The sequence below is a fragment of the Zonotrichia albicollis genome, chromosome 17 (genome assembly GCF_047830755.1).
Source record: "Zonotrichia albicollis isolate bZonAlb1 chromosome 17, bZonAlb1.hap1, whole genome shotgun sequence".
NCBI classification, from domain to species: Eukaryota; Metazoa; Chordata; class Aves; order Passeriformes; family Passerellidae; genus Zonotrichia; species Zonotrichia albicollis.
In genome coordinates, this window is record NC_133835.1 from 673,275 (window position 1) to 698,973 (window position 25,699).

At 43.4% G+C, this 25,699-nt stretch overlaps 3 protein-coding genes across 12 annotated transcripts in view; 1 reads left to right on the forward strand and 2 right to left on the reverse strand.

Annotated features, from left to right (window-relative positions):
• Positions 1-1,191: 1,191 nt before the first annotated feature.
• On the reverse strand, positions 1,192-15,723 carry NFS1 (NFS1 cysteine desulfurase). The gene is made up of 13 exons (XM_074553759.1): positions 15,588-15,723; positions 15,423-15,490; positions 14,537-14,653; positions 13,100-13,183; positions 12,282-12,434; positions 11,271-11,364; positions 8,582-8,716; positions 7,015-7,172; positions 5,500-5,605; positions 5,257-5,338; positions 3,818-3,901; positions 3,602-3,691; positions 1,192-2,980 (listed from the first exon to the last, which is right to left on the reverse strand). Exons 1-13 carry the CDS (start codon positions 15,700-15,702, stop codon positions 2,917-2,919), a joined length of 1,350 nt encoding a protein of 449 aa, XP_074409860.1. The 5' UTR covers positions 15,703-15,723; the 3' UTR covers positions 1,192-2,916.
• On the forward strand, positions 15,658-18,310 carry ROMO1 (reactive oxygen species modulator 1). Its single transcript, XM_074553761.1, has 3 exons — positions 15,658-15,806; positions 16,410-16,540; positions 18,119-18,310. Exons 2-3 carry the CDS (start codon positions 16,410-16,412, stop codon positions 18,225-18,227), a joined length of 240 nt encoding a protein of 79 aa, XP_074409862.1. The 5' UTR covers positions 15,658-15,806; the 3' UTR covers positions 18,228-18,310.
• A 1,466-nt stretch (positions 18,311-19,776) lies between these two features.
• RBM39 (RNA binding motif protein 39) overlaps positions 19,777-25,699 on the reverse strand; it is a 28,609-nt gene continuing 22,686 nt past the window's right edge. For 8 of the 10 annotated variants that reach the window (XM_074553755.1, XM_074553758.1, XM_074553754.1 and 5 more), the window contains 5 exons: positions 24,856-24,888; positions 23,816-23,891; positions 23,564-23,669; positions 20,850-20,928; positions 19,777-20,762 (listed from right to left, as the gene is read on the reverse strand). In XM_074553755.1, the coding sequence (XP_074409856.1) occupies positions 20,662-20,762; positions 20,850-20,928; positions 23,564-23,669; positions 23,816-23,891; positions 24,856-24,888 (395 nt within the window). In that variant the 3' untranslated portion in view covers positions 19,777-20,661. Of the gene's footprint in view, positions 20,763-20,849; positions 20,929-23,563; positions 23,670-23,809; positions 23,892-24,855; positions 24,889-25,699 lie in introns of those variants that run through there. The other 2 variants (XR_012583032.1, XR_012583033.1) reach the window with 1 other exon arrangement.

Sequence of the window (25,699 nt, forward strand, 5' to 3'; positions counted from 1 at the left end):
ACTGCTTCTCTTCTCCCCTGCCTGTATCCTTCCATTCCAACCCTCCAGTCTCATGTCATCCCAACACATTTCCTTGCCACTAATAAGATCACAGCCCTGCAGACACATGAATGGTTCTAACTGAAATGGTTCTCACTTTAGATACCTTTGTTTTTTTCACTGTGTGAAGGGCAGAGCCTTGAGGAGTAGGGGGATTGGCCCAGGACCCATCCTTTGGGGATTTTCTGAGTGCAGAAAATGGGAGTGTTCCCGGCTCCGAGAGGCCCCAACACAGGGAGGTCACTGCAACCCAGGAGAGCCCCAAGGGTCTCACTCAGGGCCGCTGTTTACAGGGCCACAAGAGATGTGCTTTAGTCACAACAGTGTTTCATCCTGGCCTCACTTCAGGTCAGAAAATTTATTTGAAAGTGGGAGAATATTATGCCATTAAAAAAAACAAACAAAACCCCCCCCAAATAAAATACAAACAAAAAACAGAAACAAAACCTCACAAACAAACAAACAAACAGCCACACCAAAAAATCCCAGGAACTCATTATACAGGACCAGTTCCTGAAGCAGTTTTTTTTTTATAAGCTCCAGAGGAACTGAACCCAAGGGTTGTTCAAGGCCTAGTAAGCATTTTTCAGATCATGGTGCAGCCTGGGGGGGATGCACCACCATTTATTGGCATCCAACCAGTAAGAGTGGGATAGACTGAAGTTCCCATTCCCCAAAGGCTTTATCTGCATTCAGTGGGGTACAGCTAGATGTTCATCCTTAGTATTACTTCTTTCTGTTGTGAGGGAAGTATCTCCACTATACATTTTTCCTTATCTTGTCCCATAAACATTTCAAATAAACATTTGTTACTAGTATGAATGAGTTTCCCTAACCTTTACATGTAGAATTTTTATTTTAAATCTTATCAAATAAGAAGTGGTCAGAATCTTCAAGATTTGAGGTTCCCTTTTGTCAAAATAACCACAATTTAAGTTATTTTAGTTTAAAAAAAATTAGAGCAGGCAGAGTTTGAGAAGAATCACTCTTCAAAAGTCAAGTGTCAACTCGATGATGGCAAACTTCTTACAATGTTCACAGAAAAGCTTACCCTTTTCTGTTGCCTAATGAAACCTGCAATACAGCAACTTATTGATTGTCCTGCATGGTTCACCCAAAAAGGCGGATCCAAAAAGACTGACAGTAGCCAAGTTTAATTCTTATGTGCAATTTTTTATCACTTTCAAAACACAAAGAACAATTCCTAAACATATATTTCTAAAACATGCTAGGAAAGCATGTTATCACATACTTAATCCAGAAAATATGTGGGGCCCAAGGATGAAAAAGAGTACATACAACACCTCCAAAATGTATTTATGCATATGGTATTTTAAAAAATATTGTGATGAAATATAAGGTGCCAGCACTATAATATTAAAACTGCTAAAGCTCGTAATTTTGAATAGAACAACCAGGGATTAGCTTTGCATTACAAACAGCTAAATCTGTCCTTAGTTACAAAAAATGCACAAGCTTCTGTAACACAGTCCATCTTGTGAGATTCAGCTTCAGCTTTTACACAACATGGTTGATCCTCGAGGTAGATTCCATCCCATACTGAAGGTGAACATGTTGTCTATGGGGTACACCAAATTCAGCAGCTCACACAGCATCCATCAATCAACACAACTAATTTGAGAGCTTTTTGTTTATGCATTGACAAAAAGGCACTTTGCCATACACAGGGTTGGGTTTCTTACTGGAAAGATCACCAAAGGGAAGAAAGGAGAAACACTGCTACAAATTAATCTCATCAAACCCTCTTTAACAGATACTTCCCCCAGCATGTGCAGGGAATGGATTCCCATGTGAATCTCTAGTCAGACAGTACAGTCTGTGAGACAAAGAAAACTTCAGTGCCAGGTGTTCTTATCTTTCTTATGTCCAGTCAAAATATACTGGCTGAGCTGGGCAGACTCCTTGCAGCGACAGAAAACAAGGGCCCATAGGCAAACCAAGTAACAGCAAAGATCTCATGACAAGGGGAGGGAAAAAAACCCCAAAACCCCAGACTGCCTTAAGACATTGCACTGTATCTGCTCTTCCCACCACCTCTACCACTCATGCTCCCACCAAACTGGAGCTGCCACCAAAGCTGACATATTCTGCCTATCCCCTCCCCCAGTCATTCAAGTTTTCTAACCTCACTAAGGAAAAATTGCATGGAAGAAAACCAATGGAGGGGACAGCAAAGTGCATCATGATTGTATCATAAACTCTGGAACACAGAAGAATCTTTTGAATTAATGCACACACACACACAAAAGATGCACACACAAAGAAACCAAGGAAAATATGCCAAAAATACTAAATTTCAGGGAAAAAATTGTTCTTAACTATACATAAAACTTATCTGTGAAGGCACATGGCCACACTGAGGCATTGCTTTCCTCTAGAGATCCAAGTGTCCTCCTATCTGAGAATTTCTTGCAGTACAAGGCATTTGAGAGGCAAAACCCAGCTGATGTTGCAGGATACCTACCTCAAACAGAACAAATTTGCAACAGGTCTGTGGTGCAAACTCAACAGTGACATGGGATGAATCACACCGAGAAGCAACCTCTTGCCAGAATTCACTGGCCTAGGAGTAACACACTGATTTAATTTTCTCATTAGAAATTTCATTTCTGAATAAATTACATTTTAGCATAAATTTCTGTGTGTCAATAGAAGCACAGTATATGCTGGATCAGCCTGCCTTTCTCCATGTTAAAAACTAGTTTTATTTTTGGCTTCTTAGAGCTTGTGGTCTGTAAAGATAGTTCTCCAATCAAACTGCAAGTGTCAGAAAACAGAAGTGCTGCATAATTTGCTCAAGACTGTGCAGAAAAATGTGTTTTAATCCATATCTAGTCCACGGATAGCAATGTTTTCTCAGTGCTGAGTCCATTTAATGCTTTTGAGATCAATTCCATCCTGCACCATTTCCCAGAGAGGGCTGTAAAGAAAAGCAGAAAACTGAGGGTAGCTAAAATGCACAGGACATCATCAACAATAATTAAACAGATTTTTTCAATGACACAAGGAATTAGGAGATATCTATCTGCCTGTCTTGCCCTTCTGGAGGTCAGTGAGCTTCAGGTGATCAGCCCTCAACTGTGTTCTCAACCAAAAATACAAGAGATGAGAGGGCAGATGCTCCACCTCATTTCCTGCTCCTACTTTCAGCATAAAGCACTGGTGTCTCCGAGACTGAGCCCTAGCATTTTTACTGTCCAGATTAGTCACCAGTCTTTCAGTTTCATCAGAATAAAACAATTTATCAATACATTAACTCAGTAATACCATCTCTGGCTTAAAATCTCCTAAGTACTGCCCTATGTGTCTGCCATACTCGTATTCTTTCTCTGAATAGAAAAAGTTTTGTGTCAGGTTTGTTTCCTTAGAAATTTGTCACTAATGTTAGAATCAGGCTCCTACCCACCTGGGGGACAATGTTGCTAATATAGAGAAACACCAGCAGATTCTTGAAGCAAATTACTTGCAAGTAAATAAATCCAATTCTTCCCATGATTATCACACCTAAGAAGTCTTTGTGTTCAATGAGACAATATCTCACCTCATTTCCCTCAGCCTCTTCACATGCTGTATGCACTTCTGCACTGTATAATCCACTTCTTCTTCTGTAGTGAAACGACCGATGCCAAACCTAAACCAAAAGAAAATCTTAAGGAACTGAATAACAAGTACATGAAGAGGGTGGAACAAATCTACCATTTATTTTTATCAGGAAAGAAAAATATTTGGAAGCATGAGGGCAGACCACACCACACACCTTATAGATGAGTGAGCCAAGTCTTCATCTGTTCCGATTGCCCGCAAAACATAGGAAGGCTCCAGAGAAGCTGATGTGCAAGCACTAGGAAAGGGTAGGCAGGGAAATGTCAGACTTTTGCTTCATCTCCTCCAACAAAGAACAGGTCACTTACCTCTTTACAACACCATCTATCTACTTCCCCAGCCCCCTAGAAACCACAAGTGAATACAAGCAAGTAAAGTGATATTTCTGCTACTGCAGAAAAAAAGAATACAAGAACCAGGAATTATTGAGAAATGAGAGTAATAAATTAGGAGTATAAGGAAAGGAGAGAGAATACAGGTAATACACAAGAATAAACACAATGCCACACAGAGGCAGCAGGAATGCAGATTAAGAGGTAGCTGATGTAGAGGCTGTGAAAAAAAGACAGAAACTATCCGGAGAAAGTAATACACCCAGAACATAAAAGGAAAAAAAAAAAAAGACTTCACAAGCTGCTGTTTGGCAGCAGAACAAATAAATGAAAAACAGTGCACAGAAGGATCCAGAGTGAGATGATTGCAGTTGTCAATAGAGAGAGCTTCCACTTTGCAGCACTATACAGAACTGGTTACATGACTCAGTTGGCCATGACTCTGTTTTTACAGGTAGCAACTTGCAGTGCCAATTGGAGAGCTGTAAAAAGCTCCCCAGTGCACTAAGTGGAGACTCAAAAGAGATCTTCACATTACAGAAGTGTTTGGCTTCAGGGGCAGTCATGTGGAGACTTGCTCTTCCTCCTCATAGTGCCAAATAGTTTCTAATTAGGATATGTTGACCACTTTGTTCTCAAAGGTGAGAGAAGGAGAGGAGGGGCATCTTTACACTCCATTCATTTCATCCTGAACATCAGGTTTGTCTGGGTAACTGAAATATTTCTCATCATTCCTGTAGTCAGGAGAGCTCCATAAAAGCACATGCAATTTTCTCTCTCAGTTTGGCATTTAACACAGGAACTATGAGCTGATTTAATTCAGATATGTGCCCAGCTTCATTAATCGCAGTAAAAATCTGCCGAAGGACAGAAGTTGTTCAAATTTTGGTGGCCTTTAGAATAAAAGTGTCACCAGTAGAAGTTAAGGTTACTCAAATAACCAGTTTGCAAGGCTAGTAGGTAGGAATTTCTGGGTTAATTTTGTGGTTTTGTGGGGGTCTTTCTGTTAGGATATTTTTTTGGTTGGTTTTTGTTTAGTTTTGTTTGTTGTTTTTTTTTCCCAGGATAAAAAAATTTGACCTTCAGTTGAAATGTGTCCCTAAACACCACTGTAGAATGTAATCAATGCCAGGCTGACTCATTAACTGAATATGTGAATACAGGGCACAGAGGAAACTACTACTTAGCTTTTACCTTCATTAGCAGATGCTATTTTCTCTCAAAAATATACACTGCTATCCTTCCCATACATTCCACATACCTTCCTGAAGACAGAGCCACATCTTTCAGAGCCATCAGAAGACTCTCCCCTTCCACATATGCAAAAGATAAATTGATGCATCCTACATACACATAAATGAAATAGAAAAAAGAATCCATCAACTGAAATCTCAGGCAAATTGTCCCCTGCAAGGCAGGATTTGCATCATGTGCTCACGTGCATTATTCAGCTACGGCCATTAACACCAAGGAGCCAACAGGCTCAGAATTTTGCTTGAGTTACCTGGATAGCGATGCTTTTGATCTCCATTCATCACCACATCAGGAACTTCACTCATTATTTTTGTAACCAATCGTTCTGCCAATTGTGAGATTCGCTTATGATCATACTAACAGAGAAAGCAGAAAAGACACAAATAATAAACAGTGTACAGTCAGACCTCACTCAAACTGCTCCATGTCACCAGCTGCAAGCAGAATTAAGTAACTGGGTTTCATTCCCAGACAAGGGAATGAACATAGCTGAAACTTAAACTGTTAAACTTTGCCTGCTCTGGAGACTGTTTTAAAAGAGAATAACCCCTTGGCTTGTAGCTAGCTCAGTCTTCACAAATGTTTCAAACCATTCAGAAAGATCTACCTACACAAGCTGCCAAACCGACTTTCATAACAGCATTGAGTTCTTTGGGTTTCAAGACAAGTTAGGCAGTGCAGAAGATGATGCATTTTGCACACAAGAAAGGGCTCCTATTACAAGTGCCTCTTATTTCCCAGGAGCTCTCTAACTGTACCACAGAAAGACATGGACTTGCAAATGACTATGAACTCAGCTTTTACAATAAGTAACCTGCACGGCGAGACACATGCCCATGTGCAGTGTCTTTCTCTAGACTGAAAAATGAGGTCACTTATACCAAGAAAGCAGTGAAGTGTAGGATCAGCTTTGGCACACAGGACTGGCCACATGCACACATGCAATTCATGCTTGTTTACACTTGAAAAAGTTAAAAGAAAACCAGGCTAGCTCCAACACCAGTTGGTTTTAAAATGCCATAATTCTGCCAGGCAAGGAGGAGAATCCAGATTGGGGGTTTGTGCAGAATTCAGACTCTGCAGGCTCCCTAGCCTCAACTTCCATAACCACACAGCTCAGAAGGTGGAATTCTTCTGCTTATCTCCTGGAAAGAAGCCTGATCCTTGGGTGCAGGTATCTGGCCTATGCATCCCATTGTCACTGTAAGTATTTTTACTTTCCAGCTGTAAGGAAGACATTGGTGCTCACAAACCAATGTAGCACCATACAGAGGCTCAGACACCAGACCTAGCAAGTAAACTTTACTGTCCAAGCTACGAAAAAAAGAAAAATAAATTCTTAGTTGCAAAGCTGCAGTAAACTTGAAATTACACTTAATAGGTGCAATACATATAATAACAGACTGGGAAGTCTTATTTTTTCAATATACATTACATAAACATGACAGTCATTTCAAATATGTTGCTAATACGCATGTGCATAATGGAGAAGTAAATACAAGCACATAAAAACCATATTTCACTAAAACTGTCAATTGTAGCCTTGTAGAAAACTACGACTCTTCAAGAAAAAAGAAACTTTAGAAAGAACTTACAATCACCCAAAAACATCCCTTAAATTCTCAAAACATTCACTTAATGCTAAAACATGAGAATCAAATTTAATTCAGTTACATGGCTGCAAAAAGACCTAAGGAATCCAAAACTTAAATGGTGCTTTTACCCTATTTTCTGGAACCCAGGAAAAGTTTCTTGCTGCACATACCTCCATCTCCTGCTGTGCCACTTCACATGCTGCCCCCAGTCCCACTGCTAGAGGTGTGGGCACAGTCCCAGACCGCAGTCCTCTCTCCTGGCCTCCCCCACTCTGCAGGGGCTCCAGCCTGACACGTGGTCGACGGCGAACATAGAGAGCACCAACCCCTTGGAAGCAAGGAAAGCTGTTTTACCATATGCCCAGAGTTCTGAAATTATGAACAGGGACTCCAAGCTTTGGTAACATTTCTTATTTCCACAGCAAACACACACGTGGACACTTAACGGGAGAAAAATAAAGTGAACAAGTTCAGTATTACTTTCTAGGAAATGGTGCTTGTCCCCAATAACCATGTTGATGCTTGCAGAGCTTCAGCCATGGGAGCTCAGTTTCTTCCACTCTGCTTCAGTCACCCAAGGACTCAGTGCTTCTCCTCCTTCCCACAATTCCTGTACACAGCTGAAGTTCAGCCCCTTGCACTAAAGTTTTTATGGGCATTCACCAGTGTTGTCTTACTGACTTCCAAATTCTTTCCCTCGATTACTAGACCAGCACCAGTTCCAGGAGTCCTCTCCCTTTCTTCTCATTAGGAAGACTCATTAGTGGCAACAATTTTCAGCGAGTGGATTAGATAAGCCAGTTTTGCTAGTCAGTCACTTTAGTGCTCTACTCTCCTCACCTTGAAACCAAATTTTCATGTCTTTGAGTGCTCTGGTAGTACACTTAATAAGTGACTGTCACCACAGGAAGGACAGCTGCAACTTCCCAGCATAACAAATGGTGAAAATTTATGTCTATCACTTGTCCAAAATTACTAGTTGAAAACTTAGTCCTTGTCCAGAGATAATGTCTTCAGCTCTCAGCACAACTCATAAAAAAAACCCCCTTGTTGAAAAATAAGAATTTTGGTTTTTGTTTCTGAATAGGATAACAAAAGTTATAATATTAAACTTATAACATTATATATAATATAATGTTATAAGTTAAAATGCTGTATGTATAGCATACATCAAACCTGATTTCTGGCTCTCTAACACCCACTGTCACAAGCCAAATAGACCTTGACAATAATAATAGCTGGATTTTTAGTATTTGTCAGTCAACCAGAAAATGTATAGCTGGATATTAAACCCCATTCTGCAAAGAAAATGCACAAATGGAGTTGTTGGAATGCAGCCACTGGAAGTAGATAACAATCAAAAATCATCTATCAGTTACCTTTTGGTCTCCTTGTTTCAAATCACACTCTGGTCTAAACTTTGCTCTATAACCAAGTGATTTCATTTCAATAATTTCAGCATTAGTTCTGCTTCACACCAAGCAGATGACTCCTGAAAAACCCACTGCTGCTCTGCTGCCACCATCATACAACACTCTTTCTTCTTTCAGTGAAGCCACCTCAACCCATCTAGCATTGAAGATCTACTTCCTGCAGTCTGTCCAACACCATTCAGAACAGCTTTCTACAGCTCAAGTAACTGACACTGTGACAAATGGCTTTGACTTCACACCTTGTGTTGTTACCTTAAGGTAGGTATGGAAACAACAATTCCCTATGAAGCACTTCAGTGAGTACCTTTGGGCCCATAAATTTTATGGCCACTGATGCTCATTAAGTCAATTTTCATGTTGTTGACGTCCATAGGAATTTTACCAATCGCTTGTGCAGCATCCGTGTGGAAGAAAACGTTACGTGCACGGCAGATCTCACCTGCAAGAAAACACCAAACCAAAACCAGATTACCTTAACTAATTGCTATGATCCCAAAGATTCCAGCACTGGATCTAAAGCATGACTGAATCTAAACCAACAGGAAGTTATTGAGCTATCTGAGGTGACAAAGGCAGAAATGGGGGCTGTGATGTTTCTTTTACACTGAAGTGGCTAAAGCTGTGCAGGGGCTACTGTAGTTTGATGCTTTGGCACAGGTTTAGGCAGGTAAGACTACAGTGAATTTCTCCAGCTGAGAAGTTAAAAAGTCTTCTACTGTTCAGAATTGAGATTATTTCCAAACCCACACCTAACAAGCTTAAGAACAAATGTTTACATGAAATATCAAAGTCTCCACACAGAAATGACTCCACAGTTGGAAAATATTGGTTTTTCTTGCTTCTTTTGCTTTTCAACATCCAGTACAAGCCAGCCTTCCTTTCAAGTTTCTATTTGCCATATATTTTTATGTCATTCCCTCTATTTTCCAAGTTTTCCAGCACTCAGCTTCAAAAACATTCTCAGAATTGTCACACACACACACTTATTACTACCACATGAAGTCAGCTGAGCTGGTCACCAGGCTAAAATATATGAAGAAATAATGTATTGTTCATGGACAGAAAACGTAAGTATTATTTATTTGTGTCATCAAAAAAATCACAATACATCTTCCACAGGATCTGCACAGCTGTATCTGAGACCTCTCCTCTGCACAAGAGCTTCAACATGGTACTTCACAGGATAAGTAACCCCCCTATGGTCCAGCAAGGTCAGGCCACAGGCCACAAGTCACACAGTAGCAGGGCCTCAGGTTCCCTCTGCAAGGCCTCAGGCCTGGCCTGTTGGACCTGTTCAAGGTGTCAGGAGAACATACCAGGGGAACTACAGCTGGCACCAGCTGTCTCTGGCATTTAAACATGGGACCATAGTAAGGACCTTGACAATATAAGCACAGGAGGAAAAAAAGAATCCCTGGGGCTATAAGCAATTAACTGGTGGTCAAATGCTTGTCAACAAAGAAACACAACCAACCTTGAAAAACTTTGGCAAAAATAATGCTTTGAGCTTAAAGAAAAAAGAAATAAATGCAGCAGCTAAGGAAGAAAACCAGATACATGAGATGCCTGCCACATGCCTAAGAAAACAATACCCTACGGAATATGTACTCCAGAGCAGTCCAAATATTGTCCAAAAACTCAAACATCTTATGAAAGGCTATCTTGAATATGAAGGTGTGCTGGGTTTGGCTGGAGTAGAGCTAACTTCCTCCACAACGGCTAGTATAGGTCTGTGTTTTGGATTTGTGTTGAACACAGGGGTAATAACAGATGTTTCTGATATTGCTGACCAGGGCTTGCACAGAGCCAAGGCCTCTTCTGCCCCTCATATGGCCAGACTGGCAAGGGGGCTATGGGTATGTGAGGCTGGGAGGAGACACAACCAGGACAGGTGACCCAAACTTACCAAAGGGACATTTCAGACCATATGACATATGCCACACACTTTCAGTATAGAAAACTGGGAGGAAGAAGGTGGAAGGGGGAGACATTTGGAGTGATGGTGTTTGTCTTCCCAAGTCACCACTAGGATGGGGCCCTGCTCTCCTGGAGGTGGATGAACACCTGCCTGTCCATGGAAAGCAGTATGGAATTCTTTGTTTTTCTTTGCTTGTGTGCACGGTTTTTGCCTTCCAGATTAAACTGTCTTTATCTCAATCCCTGTGTTTTCTAGCTTTTACCATTCCAATTGTCTCCCCCGTCCTGCTGGTAGAGGAGTGACTGAGTGGCTGCAAGGTGCTTGGTTGCCAGCTAGGGTTAAACTAGGTCAGAAAGGGTATCTGTATATGTTTTGCTACTGTCACAGTAAACTATCAACAAATCACATGGTATTCAGGGATCTGGAGGATCATCAGGGAGGCACATGCTCACCCTGTTTGCTCCAACAACCGTGGTTCTCCAGGGTCTCCCTTCATCTGCTCTGAGGTCCCTGTCACTCTACCTGCCAGCTCAGAGCCTGGCTCACCCTCTCCCTGCCTCCTGTTCCAGAAGCATAGCTCTTCAGTGGGCTTTTGGCCTACAAAGCAATTGTTCATGACTCTATACGGCAATACTGGGGGAAGGATTGTCCAAGTGTGGTGCTCACTATCCTCTCCCACTCCAAATCCTGCACATTTCTCCTCTTAAACACTACAAGCGCTCAATAAATCATTATGGTATATAAGCTCAATTTTGGCCAGTTATTCTGTACAATTTTTTAATCCATCGTACAATCCAATGAATTGCAGTTGATCCGTCCAGAGCAATGATTGCTGCAATGCTCACCATAAAGGTAGTACATTTCATTCCCATTTCCCTTTGAAATCAATTTTTATTTGGGACAGTAGTATTATTTATTTATAGTACATTTTTTATTTTAAAATATTTATGTTATTATTTTTCCTTTGCTATATTACACGTAATCTTTTGCATCAGTACCATTTGGAGATTAAAACATTATCTAAAATGAAGCACAAGCAACCTTAGTTGGCATCTAGAAGCCACAGTGTACTTACCAATGTCATGAATAGGCTGCTTTACTCCTATTTCATTATTTACAGTCATTACAGAAACCAAACTTGTATCGGGCTGGAATGCAGCCTCCAGCTCCTGGCGAAAGATTCAGAAGGACAAAAGTTGTGACTAACAGAGAAGCAGGATTCCTGTGCACATCTTCAATTTACCAGCAACTCACCCACCAGTCCCTCATTTGCAACAAACACCTAGGTTTCTGACACACAGCTCTGGGGAGAACACTAACCCACGTGAACATCAAATGCCTGTTGGAAGAGGAGTGAATCAACTGTGTCTCTGCATGTCCTAACCCTTCAATGCACCTGGCACCCCACTTGATTAAATCAAATCTCAACAGGCTTTGCTATATCCCATATATGTCTCAGAACTATTTTCTTTAATGAATTAACCATCTACAGTACAGCTTAAGCCTCCTCCAGCCAAGGTGAGGCTGGCTGTAAAGGAACTGCTCTTTAAACAAAGTCACATCACATCTGCAGCAACATGCTCAGAAAACACCACTCATTACTGTGCCCACAGGCTGATCCCTTGGTCCCATCACAAACCATGCTCTCCATGGCAGGTGAGGGACTGGGAATAAAACTGTTGCTGCCCTGTGCTACAGGACGTCAGCGATGAACTGAAAACATACAACTTCTAAATTTTAGGGCTGCAGCCAGTACACATAGAAGGGCTGGCTCATGGACAGCCATAGGAAGTACTGTAATCACTGAAACAGTGCCTCAAGTACTGGGCTCCTTATAGGGGACTCAACAGCTCCACCTGCACAGTAGCAGCTGAAGGGTGGGACAGAAGGTGGATGTTCTGGTTGAGAAAAAGTGTAGGATGTTAAACAGAACAGAAAATCCTTTTCCAGGTCTGACAGATTTAACTATGATTCTCATACTACTTTGTGATATTTATTATCCTTTTAGACAACATAAGGTTTTGAGCATCAACTTGAAGCAAAAACCTCTTCTTTTTTTAGTTTCTTTCTGTCAGTAACAACTTACCTTCAGATCTACGAGCCCATTTTTTTTAACAGGTAGATATGTGATGTGAAAACCTTCTGTTTCCAGGGAACGACAAGAATCCAACACACACTTGTGCTCTGTTTGCGTAGTAATGATATGCTTTTTTCTGGATTTATAGAACCTTGCAACACCCTGTCAGGCACAGTCCATGAAAAAGAAATTGGCCACTGAAGAAAGCAGGCATTACACAGTATGATTGAAAATAAGAAATTACTACCTAGATATAGTTCATTTGGATCTTTCCTGTTTGACCCAAGTCATGAATCTAAAAGGTACTGACAGATAATCCACACTACATATCTCCATCAGCACCTGCTTTTCAATGCATCTTACTTCTCAAAAACTCTGTGAAAATCTTTATTGCTGTTAAGCTGTAGAAGCCATTAACCAAAGCATTTTTTTGAAAACTTTTGCAATGGAGTCATAAACACTGAGAAGTCTGAACAACCACATACTACATACAAAACCTAGTCTTCATAAGAAAAAGGTTTCTAATCTGCATGTCCACTATATTTCACAATAAAGATTTTAATTATATAAGCAGAAGGAATGTATTTAGTGCATGCGAGATAAACATCAAATATTTTACATTGCCCTCAAAATCATGTCCCAGGCATCAAAACATTCATCCATGTATTTCCTCCACATACGTAAGAGAGTATCACAAAAAGTAAATCCAGAAATGCAAATATGCTATACTCCAACATATTATTAGCGTTTCAATTGTTGAGAGACGCATACAGTTCCTAAATACAAAATTTTAACATAATAAATGAGAATCAGTATAAACTTTCTACCTTAATTGCCATATTATTGGACTCTGTTGCACCACTGGTAAATATAATTTCCCGTGAATCAGCTCCTATTAAATCTGCAACTTGCTGTTTAAAAAGAAATACAAATTTAACTTGTTAAGAAAACATAGAATAAATTCACTACAGCAAAATACATGTGAAATGTTTTCAAGAATACTCCCTTGAGCTTCAAAGGATTACAGCTGGTACCTAACAAAGTTATGCTAAAAATAGTCTAAATATCTGAATTATAAAATACACAAGGAATCTACAGTCATTAGAAGTGGTATTAAGCATTAACCTGTTATAACACAGATAAAAGCTTAAGAAGACAAAAACCCACTACATATTACTTAAAAAAAATGAAAAACATCCTTCCCTAAAATTAGAAGAATGATAAGATATGGAGTTAGTCCAATGACTGCAGCAACGTGCTTGTGACTGCAGGAAACCAATAATACTGCGGCACTTTTACTTACAGTATTGGTTTCTGCCATTTCAGTTGCTCTAATCTCACTGTTGGAGCAAGTGCCGGCTTCTACACCTGGGACTGGAGAACCCTGGGAGCCCAGACAGACTGGGGAACAAGAGGCTGGAGAGCAGCAGCACAGAAATCTGAGACCTGGAAGTTTGGGCTGAGGGCAAGTGCAACAGAAGCCAGCAGTGCCCTGGCAGCCCCAAGGGTCAGTCTGTCCTACGGGATATCAGGCCCAGCATTGCCAATCGAGCAAGGGGGAGACTGTCCTATCCTGTCCTGCTCTGGGGAGGCTGCACCTCAAGTCCTGGGGGCACTTTGGGGCAAATCTATATAAGGATATGAAGTTATCAGAGAACATCCAGAGGAGGGCCATGAAATGGTTAAGGGCCTAGAGGAGAGTCTGTAAAACAAACAGCTGAGGTCACTTGGTTCTTTCAGACTGAAGAAAAGGAAATTGAAGTCAGACCTCACTGAGGGCTGCAGCTTCCTCATGAGGGGCATCAGAGAGGCAGCTCTCTGCTCTCAGTGACCAATGATAGGGCTTGAGGAAACAGATAGAGCTGTGTCGAGGACGTGTAGGTAGGAGAGTAGGAAACAAGTTTTTTACCCAGAGGGTGGTCAGGCACTGGAACAAGCTCCCCAGGGAAGTGGTACAGCCTGACGCCTACCACAGTTCAAAGAGTGTTTGGAGAATGCTCTCAGGTGGTGGGATTGTTGGGGCATCCTGTGCAGGGCCAGGGTTGGACTTCATGATGCTTGTGGTTCCCTTCCCACTTGAAGTATTCTATGAGTCTATCTTTTCCTACAATAAATCTACTAAAGTACAGCTAAGCAAAGAGGAAGCTGCTAAATCCAGCCCACAGAGAACAGGGGTTTTTTTCTTCCTTTTTTTGTTAGGTTCTTTTGACCCTAATTTTCCTCAACAGCGGGAAAACCAACGCAACCAACAACCAACAACTCACCCGCCTCGCTTTCTCCATGGCAGCCTCACTCTCCCAGCCATAGGCGTGGGTCCTGGAGTGGGGGTTGCCATAGTAGGCTGTCAGGTACGGGAGCATGCTGTCCAGGACTCTGGGATCCTGTGGAACACAAACCACCCAGCCTTAGAAAAGGAGAAGGGAAACTATATGTGTTCTCTCTGGACATACCCCCTTGCCACAGTATCAGCAGCACTTCTGTGGCAGTGTCTTGCTTTAGCTTAGACCTGACCTTAAAAACTTGAGGCTATTACATGTTATGTGTAACACAAGTATTCAGCAGTTATGCTCTGTGCACATAACCCTGATCTGCACCGAAGGTCAAAGAAGAGCAACATAATTTGAGAAAACAGAATCACAGACCAGTATGGGCTGGAAAAGACTTTAAAGCTTATCTTGTTCCACGCCCCTGCCACGGGCAGGGCCACACTTTCCACTAGGTCCGGTTGCTCCAAGCCCCATCCAACCTGGCCGTTCTTCTGAGCAGAAAAAAAACCCCAAAGTCTTAAAATGTTAAGAAAAATGTCAGATCAGTATTTTGGCTGAATTCACTTCTTGCTTCTCTCAACTGTCTCCACTCCCGCAGGGGTCGGTGCGAGCCACTTCGCGGCTCGGCCACGCTCCGGCCCTGCGGCACGGGGGCTGCCCATGCCGGGGGCTGCCCATGCCGGGGGCTGCCCCGGCGTAGCTACAGCCCTACCGGGGGATGCCCGCACTGCCCTGTGGTGACAGGAACAGCCTGTGTCGCTACAGGTGGCGCCGAACGCCGCCTCTGTCCCCCACGGCAGCTCGAGACACACGCGACCGCTCGGGCAAGAGAACCGGGAGCGTGGGGCCCTGATCCGTTTCCCGTGCTCGGTACGGCCCTTACCAGCGGGGTGGTGGCCTGGACATCCATGTAAAGCGGCCGAGGAGCACCGCCGCCATCGATGGTTCGCCCTGAGGGGAGAAGAGGGGGAAAGCTGCTGTCAGGGGCCGGCAGGAGCGGGGGAGCTGTTCCTTCCCAGACAGGGGCTCTGCCCGACCGCGGCCTTACCCGATCCTGATCCGGATCCCGGTCTCGGTACTGGTCTCGGTCCCGGTCCCCCCGCTCGGAACCGCCGCGGGGCTCGTTGGCCCCTCAGGGCCGCCAAGCGCCGCCACAGCAGCATAGCGCGCGACAGCCAGAGCGGGGAGTGCCCCCCTCTTCCTGTACGTCACGGCGCGCGCCGGAAGCGAGGCCCAGACAGGCGGAGGTGCGGTGCGGCCTAGCGAGGTACGGGCGGGGCTGGGGAACGGGAACGGGAACGGGAACGGGAACGGGAACGGGGGGTAGGGCGCAGGGGGGCGGGGCCCTAGTGAGGTGAAGCGCGCGCTGAGGACCCCGGTTCGCCTCCGAGAGCTCTTGCGCCTCGCAACGGCGATGGCCGCCGTTCCCGGGGAGTCCACGCCTCCACGGCCTGAATATCTGCACTAAGTCCTCGGCCTGGCCTCGATCTCCCTAAGGGAGGGTTCACTGCCCGCTCCTCTGCCTCCGAGACCAAGCGGCAGCCGGGAAGGTTGGGCCAGCAGTGGAGGCTCGCTCAGGTGCCGCGTGTGCTGCTCGCTAGGGACTGAGAACACACAGGGTGAGGCCCCGAAAGAGCCTCGGTAGCCACAGCGGCGCTCGCAGGAGCTTGATGAGGGGAAACGAGGCCATCGTTCCCTCCTCCTTCCTATCTGACACGCAAGGAAACAAGGCTGGGAGCCAGCACAAGCTCCTGCGCTGCACCCGCGAGAAGCTCTGAGCTGCACAGCCTGGCCTGCCAGCCCAGTTTGCTTATAGAAGTCTGTTAGACAAAGCAGTAAATCGGTGTGGGTATTGTCCTTTCTGTTTTAGATGCCTGTGACCGTGGGCCCATATGGGCAGTCGCAGCCCAGCTGTTTCGACAGAATAAAGATGGGTTTCATGATGGGCTTTGCAGTGGGCATGGCTGCAGGAGCGCTGTTCGGCACATTTTCCTGCCTCAGGTATGCCAAGGAAATGGCTTCCACAGACAAGTGGTGACAGGGAGATAGCCAGAGAGAAATGGTCATGCTGTGGGGTTGGGAAGGGATTGGTTTTGGTCCTGTGCTGGTCCCATGAATGGAACTTTGTCTGTGACTCCCAGCTACTGCAGTAAGCCCCTGGCCTACAAAATGTGAGTGTGGTGCTGGCAGGGCATCACCCCTGGGTGCCCTGTATGCCGGGAGGTCACAGCTTCACAGACCTTTTCTTGCCTCTTGTAAGGAAGGTTCATTGGGAAGCTGAGGCTGTGGAGGATCACCTCCAGGAGGAACCAGATTAATTGTCAATGCAGATACCTGTGCAGCCCTCTCCTGGCCCTAAGGCTTCCTGAGGTGCTCTCTAAGCTCCCAGTGTCTGCATCGTGGTCCCTTTGTGTGTCCCATGCCCTGCACAGAGGCAGTTACCAAACTGACCCTGAGTCTGAATGGCAGGAGTGTGGATCCACCCATGGCTCGCATTGGCACAGTCCCACTGTGCAATGGAGAGTGACAATATTCCACCTTCCCCTGGAACTCAGCATGCTGACATGAAAACAAGCTGTGTTTGTTGCTCTGTGTTTGCTCTGGCACTGTTGACTGGTGTTGCACATCATCTGTGACAAAGAATCACTAAAGTCAGCTCTTTCATACTTTGCAGAACTCTGTTTGATGGTTTTTACCTGTGATTAAACATGGGAGATGATTTGGTAGTGGGGTGAAGGAGGAAGAGGTACAAATGTTAATCCAATGGGAGTTTGAAGTTTTCTAATTTCTCTCAGTTCCCAGAGGATAAGCAGCATGGTGCTGGCAGAAGATACATATTAAGAGCATTTAGAAGAATCAGAGTGGTTCTGTTGTACTTGAATGACACAGCTGCAGTACTTGTGCTGTTCTATTTTTGAGAGAAAATCTCATGTTTTAAGAATGAAGTGCATGAAATTCCTTAGACTCTTAAGTCACTGCACTGTTTAAAAGCCAAATATTACAAGAGTTTCTTGAGACCGAACAATTCTTTTTGTTTTAGTCTGACCTCAGGTAAGTGAAAAATGGAGAACAGAAACACTTTTTGAAGTTTCTAGGCCTTTCAGGTGTCCCACATTAAAAATGCAGAGTCAGTAGTAAATAAAAATTTAAGTTGATTTTAAAATTTTAAGGTGATATTAAAAAGATTGCCACTGTAGCTAGAGAGGATGGCAGTACAACAGCTCAGACAACTCTTTGTACTCTGGCAAGTGAAATACTTGGCCAGCATTTTTTCCCCATATTAAGGGTATTTGGGAGACCAGGATGCAAAGCTGTGCCTGCTAAGGGTGTGGCAGGAAGGTTCCACTGCAGGAAAAATACACATGGGCCATGTGAGGTGGGGGCCACCCAAGAGCCCCTGCAGTAGCACAGGGCACTGCACCCAGTCTCTGGGGAGGCAGCTGTACAATTGCACAGATGTAGATGTAGAAGTGTTCAGTTTGCAACCATGAGCTGATTGTGTCAGATGTTTTCTGCTGCATGTCTGTGATCTGTCAGGTTTCAGCTTTTATATAATCCCTGTGATTTTCTTTATCTCAGGATTGGCATGAGAGGACGAGAGCTGATGGGTGGAGTTGGCAAAACGATGATGCAAAGCGGTGGGACGTTTGGGACATTCATGGCCATTGGTATGGGAATACGCTGCTAATCTGGAGTTTGGGATTTATCCCAGAGTGCCCCCACCCAGCCATTCCTCCACTGTACAATAATAAAATCTTTAGATACCTGGAAGTGAGAGCTCTTAATGAAACAGCACAGTCCTACCCTCTGTGCTCTGCTGATTGTAAGCATACCTTTTACAAAATTTCTACTTTCTTCCCATCTCTTTCTCCCAAAACAATGAGAGTTAATAATCATTTTTACTACATTGAAGTTCCTGTTTTACAGATAGAAATACGCCACACAAGTTTCCCCCTTTGGCACTTGGGCAGCTCACACTGCCGATGTGGATGTGGAGCTGCTTTGTCCCTTCTTGCAGTCCTCAGTCTAGTAAAGTTAGATGGTGGATACTTCAGATTAATTATAAAATTTCTGTCCTCTTGCAAAAATAGGTGGGTTGAAGCTGGTCACATTTCTGAATTCACAGTGTCATGAGGCAGGTGCCCGCAACAGTGTAAGGGACCCCAGGATCCAGGCAGCTCCCACAAGAGCTGTGCTCCCAGAAACAAAGCCTTTTCTTTCATTCTGGTTTAGCAGGCCTACAAGGTGGTCAGGACTTCGCTAGGAGAGCATGGGAATCCCTCCTCATCCTCCCCACCCCCAGAAGCACTGCCTACAGCTGACCTAGGAAAGGTGTTGGGTGTTGTAGTCTTCCACTACTTGCCTTTTGAAATAAGGCCTCTTTCTGCTCCTCCTTTAGTTCTGTGTAAGGAAGACATGTGAGCAATAGCACTACCTCAACTGGCACCTGTACAGCCTGGCCCTGGTACAAGTGCCTTTTCCCCAGTTTTTAAGGCAGAAACACAAATTCATGACTCAAAGCCTGTTCTCAGATAAAGCACACCTAGAGAGCCAGTTTTACTTCTTCAGCTGTGTTACTATTCCCAGAATCCTGCTGTATTCCCAGCCCCTCTCCACTTCTACCTTTTGCTTGCTCCAAGTTCTTTGATTAAGGACAGGCCCTTGCCACACTGTAGCTCAAGGACAGCCACGGCCCTGGAGGCTGCAGAGCAGATCCTCTCCCCGCAATACTACAGAACACCCGTAGCACTGCTGCCTGCCCCACCTTCACCCACTGCCAAGGAATGCTCTGTTCTCCCTACTCTCCACCTTGGTCTTTTCTTAGTGGTTAAAAAGGCCAGGGAGGTGGGACAGGGATAGAAGAAGCAAAGCACAGTGGCAGCTTCCCTCTAGAAACCAGACTGAAAGCAAACATAACTGACTCCTCCAGCCCCAGGACTCTCAACCATTTGTGAAGGATGGGAGTGGAGGAGGGCTTTGTCTCTGGACTGAACTTTAAGCATGCCTGAGGACAGGAGTTGTGCCCAGATCCTCAGCAACCATGGTCACACTGCACAGAGGGCTGGGAACAGCTTCTGCATGTACTCTGAGCACATGACATCCCAGGGCCTACCTGCATCCTGTGTAGTCGTATCCCAGACACTGGGCACTGCACAGCATCTATCACTCGCCTCCAGGCCTAAGCACACAACTGCCTAAATCACATTGGGAGAGCAGAGAAATAAAACTTCATGAAGGCCTTTTTAAGAGAATTTTATTTGAGTGGTTCTTACAAAGATTGTTGCAATATGAAAGTCTTTGATAGAAATATCAAGCTGTCTTGTCAAACACACTGAAGTAACCCAAAAATATATTTCAGAGCTCACAGAGCTTAAAAAGAGCAAAGATTATATGCAACCAGAACAAAACACTTTTCTGTATTTCCTACCCATTTTCAGACTTGGCTGAAATCCTCCAGCTCTGCCCCACTGCACTCATCTGGAAATGCAGAGATGTTTTGTTTGGAAACTTAGACACACCTCACAGTATTTACAAAGAAACTTTTACAGATACAATAATCAAAAGTTACCATCAAGAAGTAAAACCCTTCAATCCTCCTATTCTTACCAATTATTCGGCACAAAGCAAGCTGAGTAGCTGTCTGCAGTCAGCATTCAGTAGCTTTTTGGATTTTCCCTTTATACAAAAACACTAAATATGTCCCTTCATCCAGTCTCTCTCTGATACTACCCTTGTGCAGATCACCCACATTTAGTGAAATGTAAAATGTCTTTGCTGCATTAAAAGAAAGGCTCATGAAACATTAAAAATGTCATTATGTCCCATCTGCCTTTTACAGAGTACTTGTTATCTATGAGCTACTTCTCAGTTCCTACAGATCACCTTTGTCAATGTACAAGAATTACAAGGCAGAACAAGAAGTCAACAGCTTTGTATACAGTGGAAATGCTAGTTAGGGAGAATGAACACACTGCATTTCTGCTTACTTCATTTTATTTTTAAAGATAGCAGGAAGTGTACACAAAATGACATTAAATCCTTTCCTTTAGTTTTATCTAAATAAAAGATAACTCAATCTTCCTCCAAAAAATACCTATGTACAAAACTGACTAAATTAATCTTCATCGTCGAACAGGAACCAGTAGTTGGGTTGCAGTCATAGAGTCTGGGAAAAGGCTGTGGTATGTTGGAAGAGGTACATACGCTGCTGTAATCATTTTACCTAATCACAAGAGGAAAAAAGTAAACATCAGTGTTTGTCATTTCTGTAATGGATGACTAAATGTAGGCGTGTACATGGAACACTCACCTGCAAACCACCTCCCATGCAAAGCATTGACAGCCGCGATGGCAGCAGCGATGGAGGGACATTTCACATACACATTGCCCTGCAAGACAGAATAGTGCAGCCCATGAGAAGTCAGAGACACTTGCCCAATGCTGTTCCTCAGCTACCCCTGGACCTGGCTGGGACAGAGCCACACCTGCTCCACGGGCACCCGCTGGGATTAATCCGTAACACAGAATGAGCACAAGAGAAGGGTTGCACTGCAACCTTCAATTTTTCTAAATAGGATTTTGCAAGATAGCCCAAACATGCATTTGAGCAGCAATCACTGAGCCATGAATGGCTGATCTGCTCCTGAGAGCCTTTTAGAGAAAGGATCTAAAGGCTCCTAACCATTAACACCGTGTGAAAGAAAATAGCACAAGGGGTCTTACTGCCCCCAAGGCAGCCCAGCTGCCAAGGTCTATAAGCCACAAACCTCAACTACATATGCTCCACTCAACATGCAAGCTCACAGCCTGTATTCCACAAGAACCAAGCACTCCCCGTTCCCCCAGACAGAAGCAACACTTCAAGGGAGACAGATTCCCTAAAAATTCTCCTCCATAAACATCAGCATGTCTGTCTTTACTCGAGCAAGAACTAAGGCAAAGGGAAAATCCCATCCCTGCAGGGCAGGAAGAGCTTGAGATTGTTCCCAAGGCACATGACAGACTGATCTTTGAACTTCACCCTGAGTTTGCCATCTGCAGATCAAGCACTGTGCCTCCCTAATCCAAAGAACCACAACAGTCACACCCAACAACTCCAAGACACAGGGATGCCCACAGTAATGTGTGGCATTTTTCTGGTTGCCTGCTTAAAAACAGACCATCAGTAATACCCAAAGAAGATCGATTCTAGCTGAAACAGATTTTTCAGGAAAATAGTACATTAAAAAATAGATTCCAGCCTTTCCTTAGCAGCTTTAGTCAGCCAGTATTAACTCTTCCCACTGCAATCTAACTCATTCCTTTCTCATGGGGCGAACCTGAGCTTAGGGGCTGGTGTTTAAGGCACTAAGGAATCAATTATCATACAGAGCTCTACTCTCAGCCTCCCCCTGCAAAGGCACCTAAACTGCTTAAATGCCCAGTTGAGGTGCAGGAACACAAAGCTGTGGCTTTCCTTAACACCAGGCAGAACAGACAGATGTGGTACAGGAGCCATACAGTCAGCTGGGACTGCAACTGTTTAATCCTCAACAAATCACATGCTCATAAGCCAACCCCTGACAGGCCTCAGCACAGAAGTCTGGGACAGAGCCCTGAAGGCACCCAGAAACCGAGCCTGGAAAACAGAATTGTACAATGGAAACTATCAGTGGGTATTTTATATCTGTGTCACTGCTGTGCTACTATGACAAAACAGATTTCATTTTTTATGAAACATTAACTCATTACCTAGTATGTTGCAGTTGCTTTTTTAAAATCCACCTGCTAACATGAAACAGAATTTTGCAGCTCCATGGGCTTAGAACCTATGTGAGGTATCCTGAGGGCTAGTGTAGTTTTGGGGGTGGTGGTTTTCTGGGGGGTTGTGCAGTGATTTTTTTGTGTGTTTAGTTGCTGAGAGGGTTTTTTGGAGGTGGGAAGTGTTAGGGGTTGTTGGCTATTTTGGAATTTTTTTTTTCTGTCAAAGAACACTTAATTTTCTCTAAGTAACAAACACATTATGGGGAAGGTTTCTTCCTCTCATCAGTCCAATGGTTCAAGACCACAGGCGTGATCTTGAAGATTACAAGATGCTAGGTAAGGCAGCACACTGTTTTATGTGCTAGACTGCAGCTCCTATCTAACCTCTGTGTAACCCACAAGAAAGGGTTTTAGGTGATATTGGGGCAGCTGCACAAGACAGCAATGGTTGAGTGCAGGGCAGAACAATCCCACCAAAGCACACCAGCAGGAACATGAGTTTCAGCCTTATACCTTAGCATGGAACACAAGATGACACTTTTAGGGTCAGATAGATAGAAATTAACCCAACTGTGAAACCACCTGAAAACTGAACTTCTGTTTGGGCTGTGAATTCTTTTTAAAAAGGGTTCAAGAGAATTAATCTATTTACAGACCTTCCAGAGTTTATACAGTCTAAGAGCTGAAATACAGAGAAGAGGTAACCAGTCTGGGGTTGATGTAAACAAGGTCAATTCAGAAGAAAAATATATTTACCAGTCTAAGATGCAGGTATTAATCTGGAATTCAGTCAGCAGCAACGGTGTTTCTCTTCCCTGTTCTAACTCCAGGCCCTCAGACTGCTCATTGCAAGACTTTAATGTCCATGAGTAACCACAACTGTTTCTAAGCACGGGATGAGGCACATATTTACCTTATGCTGTAATTCTGCTGGAGCAAAAGCTCTTTTCTACTGAAGCCTGTGCTCTAGAAAGAGGAAACTGAAGTCCTTGACTTGGGGGAAAGGCACAACTTAAGGGAAATGCCAAATGCCTGAACTAGTCACTGCTCTTCTACAGCAACTTCAGCTGGGTAAACCTTCAAGAGCAGCACCAGAAAGCTGCTCATCCAAGTTACACACCATGATTCACAATCGGAGAGAACCATCTACATTCTGCACAAACTAAGAAATTTAGGTACAGTTTAGGAAAAGCCCCATATTTGTAATGCTCCCCCTGGACAAAAGAAAGCAACAGAGCTCCTAACATCAGCTCAGTGTGTCATTCCCGGAAGCAGGCATACCTGAGCTGAGTTTTTGTCAACATAGATGTGGATAACTCCTCCATGTTTGTTACATTCCTCAATCACATCATCTTTAATTTCTGTGTCCCAGCCAGCTTCTTCTTCACTGTACAGGGGAAGGAAAAACAGGACAGAGATCATTCACACAAAATCCACCCCCAAAACCCATTAAACACATGCCTGCAACATTCTGATTTCTTTCTTACATGTTAAAGTCATTGACAAATGCCAAACAGACGACAAATCACTTACGTTTGAGGATTAAACATGTTGGAAAGCTGGAAGCACTGTGTTGCAAGTGGTTGTACAGAAGCAGCTGCAGCCAGAACTGTTGTAATGAAAAAAAAAAATTAGCATATCTAAGAACCCACTATGCATGGCTCTGATTTATTCAGCATAATAGAAGCAGCTCTGACTAAACAGAAACTGAAGGCAGGAAAGCAAAACTCAAAACCAGGCACTACTGATGATAGATATATTTGAAATGATCAATACAAAAGGCAGCACACTATGAATCACAGTTGAACCTGAAAAGTGAAAATATCATCATGTACATTGATTTTGGCAGATTTTCCATTTGAACATTAAAAGGCACGCATCTTCATTTGCATTTAAAATGTCTGCCTGAGTTGTATGTCAGCACCTTTAATGTTTTGCTCCTCACAGATGCCCAGCAGCAGCTCAGGACAGCACCACCCCAGCTGACTGGACAGCAAAGGACAGACAACCTTGGGGAATTCCTAAAACCTGTTTTAAGCACGTTGAATTATGCTTCAGAAGTGTACCTGCACTTTCATCCCTTGAAAACGCAGACTGAAGGAAACATTTGACACCTGAAATTGCTCTTTCCCTATAACAGTGAAATTATTACTTGTCATTTATTGCTGCTTATCATGCCAGTACATTGCATTAAACACTGTCCCACAGGCTGCCCTTCCACAGACTTCAGACTTCTGTCAATGGAGAAACTCTGAGACAGTAAACCCAAACTTCTGATTCTCAAATAACCCCTCTAAGGCAGGGAGAACACTGCTACCCAATCACAAATACCAGTCCACGCATTTTCTTGGACTAGTACATGGCTGGAGAATGCTACCAACACTGGAGAAAATGCTACCAAGAATTTTCAGTCAAAAAAATAACAGGATGATTCCCCACTTCCCCACAGATGACTAGACAACTAGGAGAACACAATTTCTCGGGTATGGGCAAACCCTATACCACAAGAATTGCCCCTACAGACACCTGAAATAAAATCTACTAATTACAAGTCATAATAAATGCTAGTTTACCTTCATTCTGCTGGGACAGTCTCGTTTGTAAATCTAAAGAAAAATACAGAGAAGTTAATTAGAATGCTTGCTAGCATCACTGTATCATCACCTGCCAGCCAGGTTGTTCAGCTTGTTTTTCTGTGGTTAAGAACTTATTTCAGTATCACTGTTCCTCTCTAGTTGTGAGTAGTTTCGCTAATTTCAGCTTCTGTACTAGAATGTTCTGTACTTGACAGATTCTGTGACAACAAAGCATTTTAAAGAGCAACAATACCTTAAAAGGACAGACATGACCATGTACCTTTAATTCAATGTATTACTCCCAACTTGCTTTTGCTGTGATTGTCTTCAAAAGACATGTTTTACATGAGAAAATAATTACAGCAATTCTGACATGCATTAGAGGCGTCAACACCAACATCTTTACTACCAGAAAGCAGTTAAGCACACAGCTATCCAAACCTGACATTCTTAAAGCAGTTACCAAATTTCATTTCAAGTAGAATAAGGCAATACTTTGTCTGCTTTGCTTTCATATAGATGGCATAATGATACAAGTAGCTTTGGTATTTTTCAAATTCAAAACATTTTCCAGTGTTCAGAACATGTGATTTGCCTGGAAAACATGATTTACTTGTTTAACAACATACACTTGTCCCAATCCAAAGTGATGGGAACAAACAAATGCAGACTTTCTAGCCATTTCCAAGTAACATGACATCTTTAAGCTAACATAAAACTTCAGAATTCAAGACTGTAAGTATAAGCCCCTTCAATCATGGTTCCATTTAAGAGACACTAGGTGTGAGCAAACAATTGCCTTAATTCACTCATTTAGAGAGTAGCAAAGTGATGAGCACCA

Excerpts from the sequence above, each read along its gene's own strand:
- NFS1 (XM_074553759.1), bottom strand. The coding sequence starts at position 15,702 with ATGCTGCTGTGGCGGCGCTTGGCGGCCCTGAGGGGCCAACGAGCCCCG. Across the intron at positions 14,654-15,422 it reads TCCAGGCCACCACCCCGCTG|GATCCCAGAGTCCTGGACAG; the intron begins GTAAGGGCCGTA and ends TGTGTTCCACAG. Across the intron at positions 2,981-3,601 it reads AAGAGGCTGAGGGAAATGAG|CCCTCTCTGGGAAATGGTGC; the intron begins GTGAGATATTGT and ends TTTTCTTTACAG.
- ROMO1 (XM_074553761.1), top strand. The coding sequence starts at position 16,410 with ATGCCTGTGACCGTGGGCCCATATGGGCAGTCGCAGCCCAGCTGTTTC. Across the intron at positions 16,541-18,118 it reads GGCACATTTTCCTGCCTCAG|GATTGGCATGAGAGGACGAG; the intron begins GTATGCCAAGGA and ends TCTTTATCTCAG.